Source organism: Tyto alba, unplaced genomic scaffold (assembly GCF_018691265.1).
Source record: "Tyto alba isolate M040663 unplaced genomic scaffold, T.alba_DEE_v4.0 Super-Scaffold_14, whole genome shotgun sequence".
In the NCBI taxonomy this organism is placed as follows: domain Eukaryota; kingdom Metazoa; phylum Chordata; class Aves; order Strigiformes; family Tytonidae; genus Tyto; species Tyto alba.
The window spans coordinates 6,852,337-6,870,012 of NW_024881276.1; the positions used below are offsets into that span (position 1 = coordinate 6,852,337).

General features: G+C 35.4%; 1 protein-coding gene across 3 annotated transcripts in view; it reads right to left on the reverse strand.

Annotated features, from left to right (window-relative positions):
• LOC104365725 (pseudouridine 5'-phosphatase) overlaps positions 1-17,676 on the reverse strand; it is a 160,461-nt gene that overhangs the window by 117,960 nt on the left and 24,825 nt on the right. For all 3 annotated transcript variants that reach the window (XR_006164900.1, XM_042788256.1, XM_042788257.1), the window contains 2 exons: positions 15,072-15,290; positions 3,014-3,243 (listed from right to left, as the gene is read on the reverse strand). Coding sequence is in view for 2 of the 3 variants with exons in the window: in XM_042788256.1 (XP_042644190.1) it covers positions 3,014-3,243; positions 15,072-15,290 (449 nt within the window). In the remaining variant the exon portion in view is untranslated. The remainder of the gene's footprint in view (positions 1-3,013; positions 3,244-15,071; positions 15,291-17,676) is intronic.

Below are 17,676 nucleotides of genomic sequence, written 5' to 3' on the forward strand. Positions count from 1 at the left end.
TTACTCATATGACAGTGCATTGCTACTAATGTTGGAAGTTCAGGTGAAACTTCATGCATCACAAGATAGTAAGAGTGGGGCTGAATTTCAAGGGTGTAATTTGTTTGAAATTCTTGTGCTGTGCTTTCATCATTATGCTTATTAAGTTCCTAGTTAACCAAAGGCTGCAAACTGAAAGGTCAACATTTAAGAAATTCCCAGACGGACAATCATGACATACTCCAATGATAATAAATCAGACAGCATATCCAATTTTATATGTTTTTAGAACTTCCTACTTGTAGAAGTATGCCTCGACAGCAACAGTCACAGTCTGGTATGCCACTACAGTCTAAATTCTGGATTTGGCCTTCTATGGCTACACTGTATTTTTCACTCGCAGCAGCAGCGAAGTTTTGAAGCAAATCTGACAGTCCTCAGTTGCTACTTGATGGTTTGTTTCACTAAGTAGTTTCAGTGTGTACTAGGTTGCTTTAGCAGGAAGCTATAGTAGGAAGTCCTCTCCAGGTGCATATCAAGCAATATAAAATACTTAAGGAGGACATAAAGCTCCAAAGAACCATATGCAGCTTTCAGCCAGGGATCAGAGGAAATCTAATTCAACAGAAAACATTCAAATCACATATAGCACAGATATATGGGGCTAAGTACCAAATACACTGCTCTAGTAATGTTTCTCTTAAGTCCAATTACTTGCTTATGCAGACATTACCTATACCTCCTGATAATTTGCTGCAGACTTGCATGTTACTGATTTTTAGCATGCAATCCAAACCTGTAGCTCTACTAGTTCAGTGCTTGACACTGCAGATGCCATCACTACATTGCAATTGATCATGAATGTTTCAGATAATTTTGCATGTACTGTTTTGATTTTCTTCTTCCTGGGAGTTCTGTGCTTGTGCTAAATTCTCACACTTCGACATTTGGGACTTTTGTAGATTGTGACAAAAAATTCAGCTGAAGTATCTGCACTAAGGGAACTCTGAATGCTGTTAAACTTCATATAAAGGAAAGGCAAGGGTTCAAACATTTGTGCTCTTCAAAGAAAGCTTAAATAAAATAACTATACAGAAATACCGTGAACACTAAAATTTTGTCTAACATACCTTTAAAACTTTAAAATTATTTGTAATAAAGATGCTACTATTAACTTCAAATATTTTTTAACACAGGTAAGGCTACTTATTGCTGAATAAATAAAAATATCTACAGCACAATGTCATTGGTTTTGTTGTGGTTTGGTTTTGGTTTAGGTATTTTTAATGGTTTTTGTCCTTTTCAGCTATTACCACCTTGTGACTTTTCTGAAATAGAGCCAAATAAATTTAGCATTTGGGAAAGCTGTCCCCCTGGATATCACTATTAGGCTCCTCAGTTCAAGAAATAGTTTAATTTGTCATTAACACAGCTGACATTCAATTTACTTACCTCTCCTTCAGACACCAGTTACAACCCAGATTTATATAAATTCTCAATACTCTCTGCTCTTACTTTCAGAATTACAGAACAGTTTACAGCCACACCGCCATCCAGATGAAAAGCATGCATTACGCACCTCTCATCCTGTTTCACAAAAAACACAACATTACAGGAACATACCCTGATTTTTTGTTCCCTAGACATACAGTTAAGCAAGAAGTAATAATTTTATATGAAAGCAACATTAAGCTGTGGTTTAAGCTTGTTTTCAGCTCCTTTCTCCTACTCCCTCCAAAACCCTGGGCTGCAATATTTGCTCTCAATTGAGTATTGAGAACACCGTCAAAATTCGTAACAGTCTTGCTTGGCTCAGATTTTTCAACATTTGGAACTGTACCATACATACAAGGCCTACTCACACAAGTACCTAACATGTCCATACAAGTGCCATCTGCATGAATATGTATCTTTTCTGAACATCTAAGCTTCCAAATAAAGTTGATGCACATACACAGAATGTCAAGAGCACTTGCAACAGGAAAAAAACAAAACAAAACAAAACAAAACAAAGCAACACAAAATCCCAACCCAGTTTGGTTAACAGTGCTAACAGTGTTCACAACATGCCACATTGCATCACGCTTATTTCACTTTGTATTTCAAGGCAACAGCAAATACCATTTAGACTGGGTGAGGACTTAAAGTATGAAAGTCTGGAGAATTTAACTAATCATTCTGTATGTATTTGTGTAACCATTTTTTCCTCAATAATCCTATTGAGAGAACAGTAATCACAGTCTAATCCACCTAACGTTGTTCCTTTAAAACGTCATGCATTTTTCTGTAGTAATGAAAATACAAAACTTCAGAACTTACATTCCACTCAGAACAGACAAGAAGTGAGAAAAATATTTTAAGGAGAACAGAAATTTAATTTCAAACAAAAAGCAAAGACATTATTTTCACTAACTCGCAATTTATCTTTCACATATTCTCCCTACAGATTTCAATTTCAGAATCAAGTTTAGAAAGTTATATATAAGAGAGAAACTAAACACCTCTACTATTTGAGAAAGATTGCTCAAACTGATCAGTTTTAAATCAGAAACAAGAATTATGATCTCAGAGATTTAGAATGCAAGAGGAAAGAGATGGCTTAGAAAAAAATATATGCACTCTTTACAAAGAACTATCTTTAATGTTTAGACACTTAAGAGGTAAATCAGTCATGAATGTATGAAAAATTAACTGATCTATGTTTAAATAACAGTTTCCAAACTTTGAGTAGTGAAGCTAAGCTTGCAGATTTATGCATAGAGTGGAAAATCATTACACTTTCCTATTACTGCACACTACCATGTAGTAAATCAGAGTAATCTGCATTACAAATATATGTAGTGGGGCGAAATTATGCTTTCCAACAATCTCTTGCTTCAACAGCATAAACATATTTGAAAACAGAGGTTGCTGATTTTTATGTTCATATTAAATCTTTATCTAAGTATTTATCACATAAAAAGATATAAATCCAAATATAGCCCAAACAGAATATTCCTAACTTTTCAGTTAATTTGTTCTTTCTCCTTCTTACCTTCTCTGGAGGTGCAGGAGGGTGAAATCTCTTTGCACAAACTAGAAATGCATCGGGCTGTGGCTTGCCACCTTTCACGTCAGGGTCATCTCCCATCACAATATGATGAAAAAGACCAAAGAAATCTTTGTGTCTGGCTGTTTTCATCTGAAATGTCACTTCAGCTGAACTGGTGGCAACAGCCATGGGTATGTTGTGTTTGTGTAAATGCCGGATCAGCTTATCAACCCCTGCAAGGGAAATACGTAATTTTTTTATATCAGTGCATATATGTAGGTATATGTATTAATATCTACTTACAATATATTTAGCAGTATTGAACAATGTTGTCATAATGAATATAACAACCTATTTCAATCAGATAGTATAGAAGAAAATTCTTTCTATATCTGAAACATTCCTTCACACAAAAATCATAGAACATTCCTCAAGGTATACACTTGTTCTGTCATCAAATTATGCTTTTTTCAAAATATGCCAAAAATGGGTTAAACATCATTGTGTAAGTGCACCTACTAGAAGCACATTAAGCAATATTCCCAACATTATGTTTATTATTTCAAACTCTCTGTGAGAGAAAAGCACACAGGGCAACATTTTCTTTTATACACAGTTACACTCCTGAAAAAAAAATAAAACCAAAACTCTTTTCACTGAATGGTATAGTTTTAATTTCTGAAGCAGGTATCCAACTGGCTTAAACCAGCCCCTAAGAGAACTCAGTTTCTCTCTTTTGCAATTACTAAAACAAGTAACACTAGGCAGAGGAGAAGAGCTGTCAGTCACAGCGTTAATACCAGAGCTTTATCTATTAATGCTGTGAACGCAGGGTAATGAACACCTCAAGCCTAATGGGTAGAAACTTCAATCCGATCCAGTCTTCTAGGGAAGGTTAATCTAGGGAACAGTGAAAACACAGCAGTCTGTGTAATAGGGAAACATACTTCATTATTCCGTACAAGTTTTGAGTTTCCTATGCAGAGGTTTCAACGTTTCTCTGCTGCAGCATTCTAAATGCTGGATATGTCTCCCAGACCAAAAAATTATCAGTGTCTAATGGAGAATGAGAGTGAACCAGCTTGAGAACAATTCTTTGTTTTAATCTTCCAACTACATGAATTCTTATCCTACTTTTCATGGCTGGTAATACTAAAATAATGTTATTCCCTGCCTCCTGATTCAATGTCATACTTATGGCTGGCCCCTGACCCCTCAAAACATTCCTACTCCTCATGTTCATTTAATTATTTCCTTTGCCATCCAGCATCTCCAATTCAAGCATTTCACATGCGATCCAGCCTTTCTGCTCCATTTTGACAATTCTACAAACAACAACTTATCTGCAATACATTTTTCCCAAGTACAGTCATATGCTCAACTCTGAGAAGTTATAATTACTACTGATAATAAAGTTTGTAGATTAGTAAATAGGTGCATTAACTAACCCATTTATCTGGAAGTATGACCTGTAGATGTGGCTCTCTGCAGTTTTATTCTCTATTCTCCAGAATCTAATCAACCAATTAATAATTGACATTTCTAGCTCCATGCTTGTATTTGAAGACAGTCTTTAAACGCATGCACTTCTGTGATGCTAGATTTCCAGTGGACAGAAACAACAAACGCTATCTCTCCTCTAATGTCAATACACCACCCGTTTAAAAGCCTTCCTATGCCCCCTTAAATGGTTATACTAATAATAAGCAAGTGCATTTTTCCCAAAGGATGTTACTCTATCCTCTCACTGAAATATGATGCTAAATACAAGTCAACTTTTTATTCCAGATACAGATTATGTCTTAATTATGAAACATGTGAGGTAAATCCATATTAAGTTAATGGAAGTACTAAGATCTCTTAATGTAAAGTAGTAGCTTAAATGTTTCTTTTTAAATAAAATGCATTAATTCAAAGGAATTTATGCTAATTAATCTGCAACATTTAGCAAGGCTAGTATATAGTGTGTAGTAATATAAAGAAGTCTAAAGATTACACAAGAATTTTACTACCTCCTATGTCCTTGCTATGACATAGTTTTCTCTAAAGTTGTGCTCTTTTCAAATAGCTAATTTTCTTCAGTCCCACTGCATCACAGCTTCAATTCATCTGTCACAGGGTATGTTTATTCTACATTTCTATTGGAGTTAGCCAGCCACAGAAAAGCACTCTTGCAGAAAGGTTATTTCTTCAGGGTTCTCTCTTATATTCCCCCAGCACTTGTCATGATTTGGGTGTGTAAACGTGTGTGTGCATGTTTACTTTCTTTTTTTGGCTTCCCTCACTACAAGGGAGCTAAACCAAAGCTATCCCTAATAGCTCCAGAGAGAAAATATTTAAATTATTCAGAAAAGCACTTTAATAAAAATATGCCATTTAAAAAATTATTATTCACATATGTGTAAACTTAGTAAGATAGATAGAAAAAAACATAAAAGGGGAAAACCAGCTGTGCAGAAAAAAATTAATTTGCATATGGAAGAATAGCTAGCATAACTTAACAAGCTCAAGACAGTAGCAGTTGAAAAATATTTTCATTCCAGGTTTGTTATTTCTTTGTAAAAGCTACAGATCAATGAAACCCATTTCTTTTTCACATCAATTACCACCAATATAGCTCTAGACACTTTTCCACATCAAAGTACTGACACAATTATTGTACTAATTCAACACATAACTCTTCGTTATGAAGATAATACCTTTCTTATCCTTCTTGCATTTTTGTTTTTGTTTTTTTTTTTTTTTTTACAGAAAACGTCAACAGAAGGGGAAGTGGGGAACTGATTTCAAGATCTGTAAGAAACTTCCCCTGCATACACTTTGCCATTATATCCCCTATAGCTACGCAGATTTTTCAGTTAAATGAAGCCTTCAGTTACATCAGAACCAACCAATTAAAAACTCAATGGCTACGCAGAAGTACGGTAAAATTCCGGTGAACTTGCTAACTTCTAGCTTGTAGTTACCATGTAAGGGATCGAGGCCCATCCGTCACATAAGGACCCATTTGCTAGGCTTCCTGGGAACACCCTCCACCCTTCCCACTGAAAGCTTGGCCACATGCAGAAAGTTTTTTTTGGTTTTTTTTTTTTTTTTTCCCCCTTCTTTTAAAATCAGGAATAAATATCCCTTATTGCTGTGTTTTACTTCCAAATCTACTCTTTCATTTCAAGTAATCAAAAAGGTAAATAGTGCTTCTTTCCCGTATCTCTTCAAATATTAAGTTTTAGAACAGACACAGAAGTTTACTGTATTCTAAACATAATAGTTAAACGCTGGTGACTACTGGAAAGAAAAACAGATGAAAAGAATTGTAAGCTGAGTTTAGTTATAGAAACTGAAAAGAAGAAGGATCAACTTAAAGTGTCAGCAACTTTAAAACTCAATCATAAATGTCAATGAAGTTAACTTCAGAAAAAGAAAATGGACTAAACCAACAGAAATGAATTATTTCTTCTGAGACCACAGATGCATTTTAAAGGAAGAAATCAGCACTTTTGTTCTGAAAGTTGCAGAAAAATGTATATAACACATATATAATTTTTCTTGTTGTTAAAAGGAACTATTATTCCTCCATTAGACTCCCAATCTGGTGTTTGTTCTCTTTAGATTCAGCCGAAACCACATTGACTAGTACATTGGACCAACTGACAAACTAAAATTAAGACTTATACTGAACCATAAAACCCTTGGGCTAACTGTTGCATTTTCCTCTTCATTGACTAATACAAACATGTACAGCAAGAGTTCAGGAAACTAAATAATGCTACGCTAAAATGATATAATGATAGTCCCTATCTAATTATTTATGTTATTACAACACTGGTTTCTACATGATTTTTTTTTTTTTTTCAGGTATCACATTTTATAATCAAATGGTATTATTCATTATGAAGTGAAAATTAACAAGACTTATCTCCTAAGAGCTAATTCAAATTTATGGAAAACAAAGAGAATTTTTATTTTCCTTTTAGCTTTATTCAAACATGAGCTCTGCATCATATGGAATACTTCAGAATGGTGAACAACACATACATTTTTGCTACATTTTATTTGATACACTTTCAAATTTTTGCATCATCCCTTTTCTTGTGTTTGTCTACCACTGAACAGAACACTGTTCTTAACTTGCATCACTTCTGGAACTCCAGTTTCAGACCTATTTCTTATGAAATGCCTCCAGACAAATAAAGAGATAATATAAAGCTCCTCTATTTTCTTCTATGTAAGTCTTCAACGAAACTTTCATCTTACAAAGCATCTTCTATTTTTCTCTTTTCCTAAAGTGAATTTTCTATGAACATGTTACAGCAAACTATAAGAATGGTTTTCAAGAAACAAAAGAAAGTGATCTCCATAACAAACCGGGCAAATATATGAGATAAGGAAGGGGATTATTCATGCTGCTTCAGCACTGAACCATAATTTCAGTTTCATCTCTTCACTAGTTGAATGATTTCTGGTGTTCATATTTCTGCTTACAGTCGAGTCATTTGAAGGCATAACTACACCAGCATGCAGACAATCACACACTAAGCTCTGACAATACCTTAACCCGCAAATCTCTTATTTAGTAGTCTTACAAGCACAGACAAAGTCCTAGTCTTATTGTTTCGGGAATATACTTGACTTGTGTACTGACAGCACAGAGTGCAGGAACAAGGTCATATAAATGCCCAATCCTACACAGACAATCCCACTGTCTTTCCTGATGTCTGTTTCAATCCTAAAAAGATGAACAAAAGCTAAGTAAGAAAAAGCCCTTAAAAAATTAATGGCTCCCCATGGCCCTCTTAGGCAAAAGCATACATTGTAAATAGGACCACAAGAAGTTAGTATTCTAAAATTTATGAGGTAGTTTTTATGAAAGTAAAGCTTCAAAATTACATTACAGGAGCTTATACCTGGCTGAGGAGGCCTCAAATAAACAGAGTGGTATTTTCAGCAGCAAATCTTTTCATGAACATCACAGTGTACTATACCTCTCTTGCATCGATAGAAACAGCAAATCAGTGGGCAATAGAGAAGGCGGTGCACGTGTGAGTTACCTCTTTTAAATGTGCTGTTTGAAAGCTAATATGTTCTGCTAGGACGAACATTTAGCAGACACATCCTCATTTTTCCCACCCCCAGACAACACCCAAACAGCTCACAGGGGTTTCAGTTCTGCACCAATAATCATAGATAATATTCCCTTATAGTCTCCAACTAATTTAGCTATGGTGTTAACCAATTTAAGAACATTTTGAGCAAGCTGAAACAGTGCACCATCATATATATTAATACATTGTATTATTCCAAATGAATGTTGTCCTTATTCAAACAATTATATAGTGTCAGACATCTAATAATCAGAGAAATAGTATAACATAGGATTAATTTAGTTCAAGATAGTAAATAATGAAAAAAAAGCAAACGGAACACCATAAATACAGCATATTCCTCCTACTAATTGCCTACTGGCAATGAAATCCAGTTATGTTGTGGAGTTTCCATAGATTCCACCTGTTCCTTTTCAGATTCAAGTGAAAGTCCAAGATAAACTATTACAGGAAGTTAATGGTTACATGTACAGAAATTATAAAAGATAAGGAGACTTAAAATTATTACTTTGTGTCTTCCTCTTCATAATTGCTGTTTCAGAAAGCAAACACATGTGAACTCTTAAATCATGGAATCACAGAATGAATCATAAAATCATAGTATGGTTTGGGTTGGAAGGGACCTTAAAGATCACCTAGTTCTGACCCCCCCTGCCCCGGGCAGGGCCCCCTTCCCCCAGCCCAGGGTGCTCCCAGCCCCGTCCAACGTGGCCTTGAACCCTTCCAGGGAGGGGGCAGCCACAGCTGCTCTGGGCAATCTGGGCCAGCGCCTCACCACCCTCATAGTGAAGAAAAAAAAAAAAAAAAAAAATAGCAAATGAGTATTTTAAAATGGCTATGAAGATAACTTCCTACACCCAAAAGCTTCTCCACAGTTCAGTTAGTTTAATGACAGATATTACTTCTCATTTAAAACTTTCTCTCATATAGGCCTCAAATTATTATTCAAATAACAGTATTACTGCTATCCACAACTGCTGTGTATCCTTTGAATTAGTTTTGGGGACTACACAGATAGTTTAGAAAAAGTGAGTTATTAAGGACATTTTGCTTGTTAAATTGTCTTATCCCCCTCCCCAGTTAGTTACTGGATATTTGGTTATTTATCCAGATAAATTCCTGTGCTACTCTTATTTTTCGTTTTTATTTTGTTATCACAGTATGTAATTTGGTCTCCAGTTAATTTTTATTGTTGAAAAGATACTCATTCTCCTTACTTCAATAAGCTATATAGGCCATTCTCATATGATAATTTAATCATGAGTATTATTAGTTACATTTAATTTATTGTCAATTGTAGTTATAAGCCAAAGGAATTATTCTCTCCCTCAACTTTTTGATAAGAAATATTCATTGAAAAATGAGGTGGGGTATTTAAACATGCCACAATGTTCTTTTTAATCAAGAACAGAAACTGTATTTCATCAGCAACCATATCTTTTCCTATGCATATTTTATTTTATCTTTATATGCTTTAGTCTTCTTTAACTTTTTTTATTTTTTAATCTAAGCGACTTAGTCTGTTTCAAAAAATACTGATTTTTTTTTTTTTCCTTTTTGTGTCATATTTGATCAGTCTGTTAATCTGTTACCTCTTTTATCTGGTTTCCCCTTTTCTTCACTGGTGTATGTGTATGTTTCTTTTCTCTTTCCCTGCTATATTTTTGGAGCTCATCTACACTACGTAGCCTGTGCTAATATGAATGTTCTTGCTAAATCTTGTGGCTGAGATGCAGCGTATTCTGCACAAGAAACAACATGGCTACAGGCGTTTTTTAGAGAATAGTGTCTTGATCAACAGACTTTTGCCCTTTACACTGAAATTTTTGTTGGAAATATATACTGATCACTAAGCACTTTCTTCACATAGCTCACACACAAATTAAGAGCCAAATACAACTTCACGCTGTTTTTGCAGACTTTCCGCACTCACTCTAAGAAGATCTTCATATACATGTATTACAGTGCTGCTCCTCATTCACCACCATGTAGATACAGTTAGCTTTCAGCTCACACTAACAGCATGAGAATGGAGGACACCTGACCTTTGGGGCACCAAAATCAAGGCTCTTTAGAAACCCATATTCAAGTCCACTTCATTTTGCTGTAACGTTACACAAAATAAGCTGTCTGAGAGCATTCAGAGTGTACTTGGAAGAAAAGATTTACTGCTGAGAAAAAGACTAAAGGAAACCTAAGTCCTCCACACATTGTTTAAATTAATTGTGTACATGCATTGTACATGTCTTATATAATTTATGCCCAGTTGTGCACAAATGGAAATGTTAAGGATAAATATAGCCTCAGTATGAAAAGACTGCTCCTCTTGTTCAAAATCATTTACAGTTCCTCCACTGAATGTGATATCAGAGCAAACTTAAAGTTCTTCAAGATTTCGTCACTGTCTTTAATCAAAGAAAAGCTAACATTACCACTCAGAGCTTTGTCAAGTTGATTAGCTTTCTAGCCAATTCAATGATAATTCTTTAAGTTCATAAAAGTGATTCTATGGTAAAAACCTCATCAGTCTCTGAACACTAAAAGCACCTAACCAATTAAAAAAAAAAAAAAAAAAATCCCATGTAGAAGAAGAAGAAGTTGTCTGCTCAGTTAAGTCACAAACTGACTGAAAAATATTTTTTTTTTTTTATGTAGTCTGGTGTGCTACAACAGTTTCAAGCCCGTCAGCACAGTGCTATTCATTATCTACACTTGCTCTCAATACCCAAGTAAAGACAGTATTGATACTATAAAGGTGACAGTGTGACAGAGATGGGGCTGTCCACCACTTGGTGGTGTCTCTGATGAGACTATGGAAATGTAATCTCAGATCCACCTATTTCTTTTTTGTTCTGAGATATTAAAAATGCTTCTGCAATGTTATGTTATCTTTTCACTGAGCTACAAAAGTGGATGTGGAAACCAATACTCTGCTTCCCAATTTGGAAGGTATTGGCCATTAGTAAAGAATTCTATCTTCTCATTTATTGCTCTCTAAAAAGTACCAGAGATCTTTCTGGTGGCAGAGACTCCTTGCTCACCAAATCGATAATCTCATTTTAGTCCAGAAATAATGATACATGCATGGCCATGGAAAAAATGTAAGTGCTAAATTTTACACAATTCAGAACCTCTGTCAGCTGTGTTGCTGACTTTCTGGTAAAAGCATTTTTGGGTTGCAATCCTTTAGGATTCAGTGCAAAGGCCAAATGCTTGAAATCAGCCAAACAGACAGCATCATTCTGAGTTTGCAGCTAATTGATCTTTAGGGGTTACAGGCTCACTGAGCCCAGCATGGACTCATAGAGTTTCCTACCGTTAAAACAATAATGTCAAGGAAAAGAAAAGATAACATGGTAGGAAGTCTGTTTAACTGTTAAAGGCACAACATGAATCAAGGAAACAATAGCTAAGGAAACTAGACTGCTGGTTGAATGGAATTGTTCAAGAAAAAAAATATATATGACTTTAGAATGAGCTGTCATTGGAACCTGAACTGGTTTTCTTCTTTCTCTTTTTGTGATTTCTGACTGGCTTCACTTGGTACTTAACATGGATCTATGAAATTACCTCCTCATGTCTGCAAGAGACAGTCAACTGTACTTGAACTGGAAAACAGTTTGCACATCACATTTTTGCACTGGCTGAATAGGAGCCATAACAAAGAAATCCCAGTTATGAAAACAACCCAGGAATGGAAGATGTCTGAAAGGTGTATATAACCACACAATCCTTAAGGATCTGTGGTTTGTGATCATGATGAGCCAAAAAACAGAGACTGCTATGAAATGATGGCATTGATTTCATAACCCTGACATCATTATAGTAACTGTTGGAAGCTCTGTAACTTGGAGTTAGTTTTTTCTGGCTCTGTGTGTATTTTGGGTTTGTGTTAAGCAAAAGCACACCTACACATGTATAGGTAAATGTACATATGCATGGTTTTCTTCTGCTCCACTTGTCATTCCTCATTCTTCTGACAATCAACTTCCCTGCAATGTAGTACTGCATTTGCAGAAACAGAAAGCCTACTATGTTACTCTTGCAGATAACAATGTCTGTACTCTGACAAAAGTATTTAGAAAAGAGCACAAGTGGCAGCCCTGACATGTTGTTAGTGTTGCCTTGAATTAATTCCTTTTTCCACTGAAATCAAAACCAGCCTTCCCTAAGATTCTTTCAGAACTAAAAATAAATCTGTGAAAACCTCTCAAGTAGTTATCGGAAAATTCCACATTAGAAATGGATATATCCTCCTCATAGATGAAATCTGTGTTTTGACCACAGCCTGATATATTGAAGCTTGTCAGCCAGTTCGGCCATATTGAAGTAATCAAAATTCCATCATCAACACCTAGTGTCCTGGAATTGTTGTACATTAAGTGTCATGGCTGTGATATAGCCTGTCAGGCAAAAAAACTACTTTGCCAATCGTATATTTGTACAACTTCCACATCATTCTAAACCAGCACTGACATACCTGTCAATTACTTGATTTAGGAATTAACAGAGTTACTGCTGGCACAAACACATGCATAGCTCCTTCTATGTCCAGAAACAAGTGTACTTTCCTTGAGTCACTTTTTCAAACACTGTTGGTCATCATTCAGCACTGTTCTCCACCAAACCAAATTTGAATCTTACTTTTTGGAAAAACTGTAGAAATTTATTGGAAAATAGAACCTCACCTGCCTATTAACTGCCAGAAGATGGCCAGAGGCATGTCAGAGTTATATGCCATTAATCAATACAACAATTAACTTTCACTTTCCTATATTTAGCTGTAACTATCTGAAAGATCAGTTAGTCAGAGAACATTGTAAATTCAACATGACACCAGAATTTTACATCTTACACAACACCTGCACGAAGTCCGTTCTTAGTTAAAGAACATTAAGAGGCTGTAGAATAAATCCACAAGGATTACATTAATAAATACCCTCAGAAGATACAAAAGGACAGAACAAAAGTAGTAGATTAAAAAAAATCTGGTTGTCAGGTTGAAGAACAGGTTAGTCCTTAAAGAAACTAAATAGTAAGTAGCTGGAGTCACTTCTTTCTAGATTATTAGCTAACATCAACCTGCTTTTCTCAAAATTCATGGCAATTCAACTTGTATCTCATATGCTGCTACTAAATAAAATAGAGATCCCATTACTTCAAGTGACCAAGTCCGCCTTTGCTTCTCACAATGGCCAGTGAGCATAAAGTATTTAAGTTCACACCAATTCTGCTTTAGAAAATATCCTGAAGAAAGTTATCACATGTATTTAGTTGAATTGAAAAGATAATCAGTTGAACAATTCTGGCAACGATAAAAATGTTTACTTGCTTCTCCCAGGAAGAATTCTGCTTGTTTCACTATAATAGCCCAGCTTCAGCGAGCCCAGGATTCACTTTCTGAAGGCATGAACAGTACAAAACTTCGTTTCCTTGAGCTAATCTGTTCCATCACCTCTCTGTAACTCTGTTCAAGCCAGCTCAGCCACACTATCACAATCCTCAGCAGGCACAGAATATCCACTTGATGGTATCCATTACCTGCTTTGTTACTTTACAGTGACTTGCTGTGCCTCCTAACTTTTCACCCAGTCTGTCCATCTGTCATTTTCTGAGCCCAGACTACGGTTCTTCTGTTTGTCTTGCAAAATATACAGCAGCAAAATTAGTCCCAGAAGTTTGACATGAAAAATGAAACCACATCCCTCCATCTTTCTTGTTCTCCTGGAGAGTTTAACTAGGCTTACAGTTCAAGGTGGGTTTGTAAGGGAGAAAGATGAAATTTGAAAAACCTTGCATATAAAAGACATCAGAGACATAACCAAATAAGTTAGCTGCAAAAAATACTCAAGTTTTTAAACTGCCTAAAAAAATTACACTTTTTATTTTTGCTGCTTGTTTTTTATTCCTAACATATCATATATTTTTAACTTTCATCCTCTTAATGCATTATGAAACTAGGTATAAAAAAGTACCTAAAAATTAAAACATTAATGCAATGTAGATTGTCAAACAAGCACACATTCAAAGAGAAAAATTATAACAGTTAAACTTGTTATAGTGACATGTAGCTATTTCACTTCTAACACTTTTTTTTTATTCCTCCCCCTCTACTCGCTCCTATTTTTTTTTTTTCTTCATAAATTATTGATATTTGCTCCAGGAAGTTTAACATTGTACAAAAAGTTAACAGCAATATGAGCTTTAGGTATTGCTTGTCTTGCATGGCTGAAGATTTTTCTCTAAGCATTTCAAATGTAAATGTAATAGAATACAGAAGTCTGAGTTTACACCACAGATATGATTCATCCTCTTGCTTATCTCAAGGTACCTGGTTTAAGCTACTCATCTGGCCTTACTGCACAATCACTGGTAAAATACACATATCTTCAGAAGGTGATGAAATTTACCTGTTTTAGGATAACCTGAGAAACCCTCCCTCTCCATTGACACACAGCTGGCTCACATACCATGCTTAAATTTCAAGGTTCAGGTTAGGCGAGATTAATCCCAGCTGAAAAAACCCACAGGCTCATATATTTGCCTACTTATTTAAAAGTGTATTTGTGTTTAACAAAGTCAGGCTATGCTCATAGCCAGAGAAAACTAACTTGCTGAGTTACACAGCTGCCAACAACAATTATAAAGAATTTGTGGTTTACCAAACAGAATTCAAAAACACTTACCTAGTCTTTTTTCTTCTTTCAAAACATATAGAAAAAAAAAGCTGTTCTCCAAGTATTCAAGAAAAAAAAAAGTTTTCAGTTCCTTTAAACAGGTAAAATATCTCTTTAACAGGTAAATAACAGGTAGATTTGAGTAAAACTTGATACAACAAGAATGATGAAACTGAATCTGTAAGAGAAACTGTGTTGTGGAAGGCAGATTAACAACTTCTACCTTGGTTAGGATTTTAAGTAATTCCATAAACATTTTATAAATATTGAAGAGAAATATACCTGGCATCAATTCAGCAGTAGGGAATATCTTCTCCTGCTTCATTTTACTTTCATGTAGTAACTCTTCTTTGGTTATTGGAAGATCTAGAACATCTCGTATAATCTCTGCCCCTTCTAGGGCTTTTTTACCCATGACCAAGGATTTCACATCCCAGGTATAGGTCTTTCCATAACGCCCACAGATATCTTCGAACACAACTGTATAGAGACGCTCAGTATCTGCCAAAAAAATAATAATAATAAAAAAATTGGAACTATATACAGCCAGCTGAGCAGCCAGTCTTACAAGGAGGACCACATAAATGGTCACAGAATGAACTCCCAGGAGCCAGATGGCATATCCATATCAAAGTGGACAAAATTGCTTTCCTTCATTTTCAGATGGGAAGCCAGACTTCTAAGCTCGCCTCAGAGGTACCTAGGTTTTTCAAGTCTTCACTTCTGTGTTAATAAAAGATTACTGAGGGTCATAACAAAGAACTATATGGACCTTCTCTTTCATCACCTTTCTTTACTATACAGGTTAGCAAGAATTGCCTTAATTAAAATAATCTATTTATTCTTTGTATGAGAAAGGAAAGGAAAGGAAATCTAGTACTTGGGGGATGTCATTACATATTTCATGTAAATTGAAAAAAAAAAAGATTAATTATTTAGAAGTGTCTTAGAACAGAAGCTTCAGAGTGCCTTCAAAGACGCTACAGTCATTATTAAAGTGCTGCTGGCACCTCTGCATTTACATGTGATTATTCAAGCAGAACACACCCACTTGTATTTCCAGGGGGTTTCTGGCAAGAGTAAACTTCAGGCTGAATTTTGCCAGTGAAACTATCAGCTTCTGTGTCAAAGGTGGTTTTAGTTTTCAAACTGATTTTTTTTTTAAATGCAAACAGTTCTTCTTGTCTTTCCCTCAAGACAAATCTTTGAAAAAGAAGGTGAATAAAATTTAATTTAACACTGAAACAGGGAAGAAAAGTCCTTTCAACTCTTGGCTTCATTTCAGCAAAGATCTTGAACAGTGGCTTTTCTACCAGTCTGTTTATCTTTCTTAAGTAGTCTCCTTTGAAACATCAGCTACTGCTGCTAACCATGCTTTAATTTCCCTTTCATGCATATCTTTGCCTTCTGTATTTGTAAAGGTATGTTTATTATTATCACTTTAGCAATGAAAGGCAAAAGCGAGGAAATAAAGTAGTTGCTCTTGTGAGATTTATTTAGAGAAATTAGAGACTTCACTTATCAACATGTCCTTTGCCATGGAAAAATATTTCTTATAGGGATAATAAAATAGTGAAATTATTCAGGCGGACATTGCCTTACCTTCTGAATATATAAGAAATATATAAGAAATTAAACTTAATGTTTTAACATAGATACTACAAAGAAGACAGGCTGAAGAAAGAAGAGCAGAGCCCATGATGGCAATATGCATGAAGGTCTTCCCTGCAGTCTGACAAGTGCTTGCCACTTAACCGCAGTAATCTGTTTGTCCTGAGATTAGCAGATGATTCTGACCTGAAATGAGAAACACAGGGGCTGTTTCCCATCATCTCACCCACCACCATGTGAACATGCAGCAGTGCAGAAGACATGCTCTGCCACCTGACAGAGCGCTCTTCTCCATGTTCCCCTTCAGTAACTAGAAGGGACGTTGAGCCAAAAGATCAACTAAAGACCCAATATACTTGTCTGGACTGCTCAACAGGGCAGCAAATGGCTCACAAATAACTCTTCACTTAAAAATGAAAGGAACGAAAAAAATAGCACCTGTACTACTCTTTGTAAATGCTTCTTGAACGACACTTATGGAAAAAATCTAAGAGTAATCCTGGAGACCCATAAAACACACAGGAAAGGTATCAGAGCAGAAACACAACCAACTGGTCTTTGAAAAGTGTTAAGATGGCAAACACCAGGAAGGAAAAAGAAAGAACAACAGAAAAAAAAATCCCCCAGTTTGATTGATACTGCCAGGTGGTACTCTCTATGAGCTGAGAAGGTGAATTAAGAATACAGTGTTTAAGATTTCACAGTCCTCTCTTTCCTTTTTTCTGATACACTGTTTTTTTCCTTCTATAACTCAGACTCACCAGGTGAAGGACATAAAATTCTTACTCTAAATCTAAAATTGAAATTGAAAATTAATCCTCATCCCATTAAGTAATACATAGCAAACTAAGCAGAAATGAAACAAAACAAGGAATCAAAAAGTGTAACTGTATAACATGAATGCTTTCCCATGTCTCTACAACAATTACACGGTAATCTCTTTGAAAGTGGAAGACTCAACTGTACAGATAAAGATACTCAATTGAATAGTCTCCTGCATTTTAAATATCACATACCAGACTTGTGAACAGAATTTTCCTTTTCTTCTTAAAGAAATGCTTAATAATGTCCAGATTGCAGACCTAAAAATAATCTGTTATGCAATGTTGTAGTTTGCCAATTGAAGAGCACTCACAAACAAGTCTGAGTCAAAGCTATTAAAATAGCTAATTGTTGTCCTAGTCATACTGTGTTAGAACTTAGTTTTCTCAGTGCTGAGAAAAATAAACACAAAACAAACAAAAAAAACCCAAAATGGTTAACATACCACAATTGA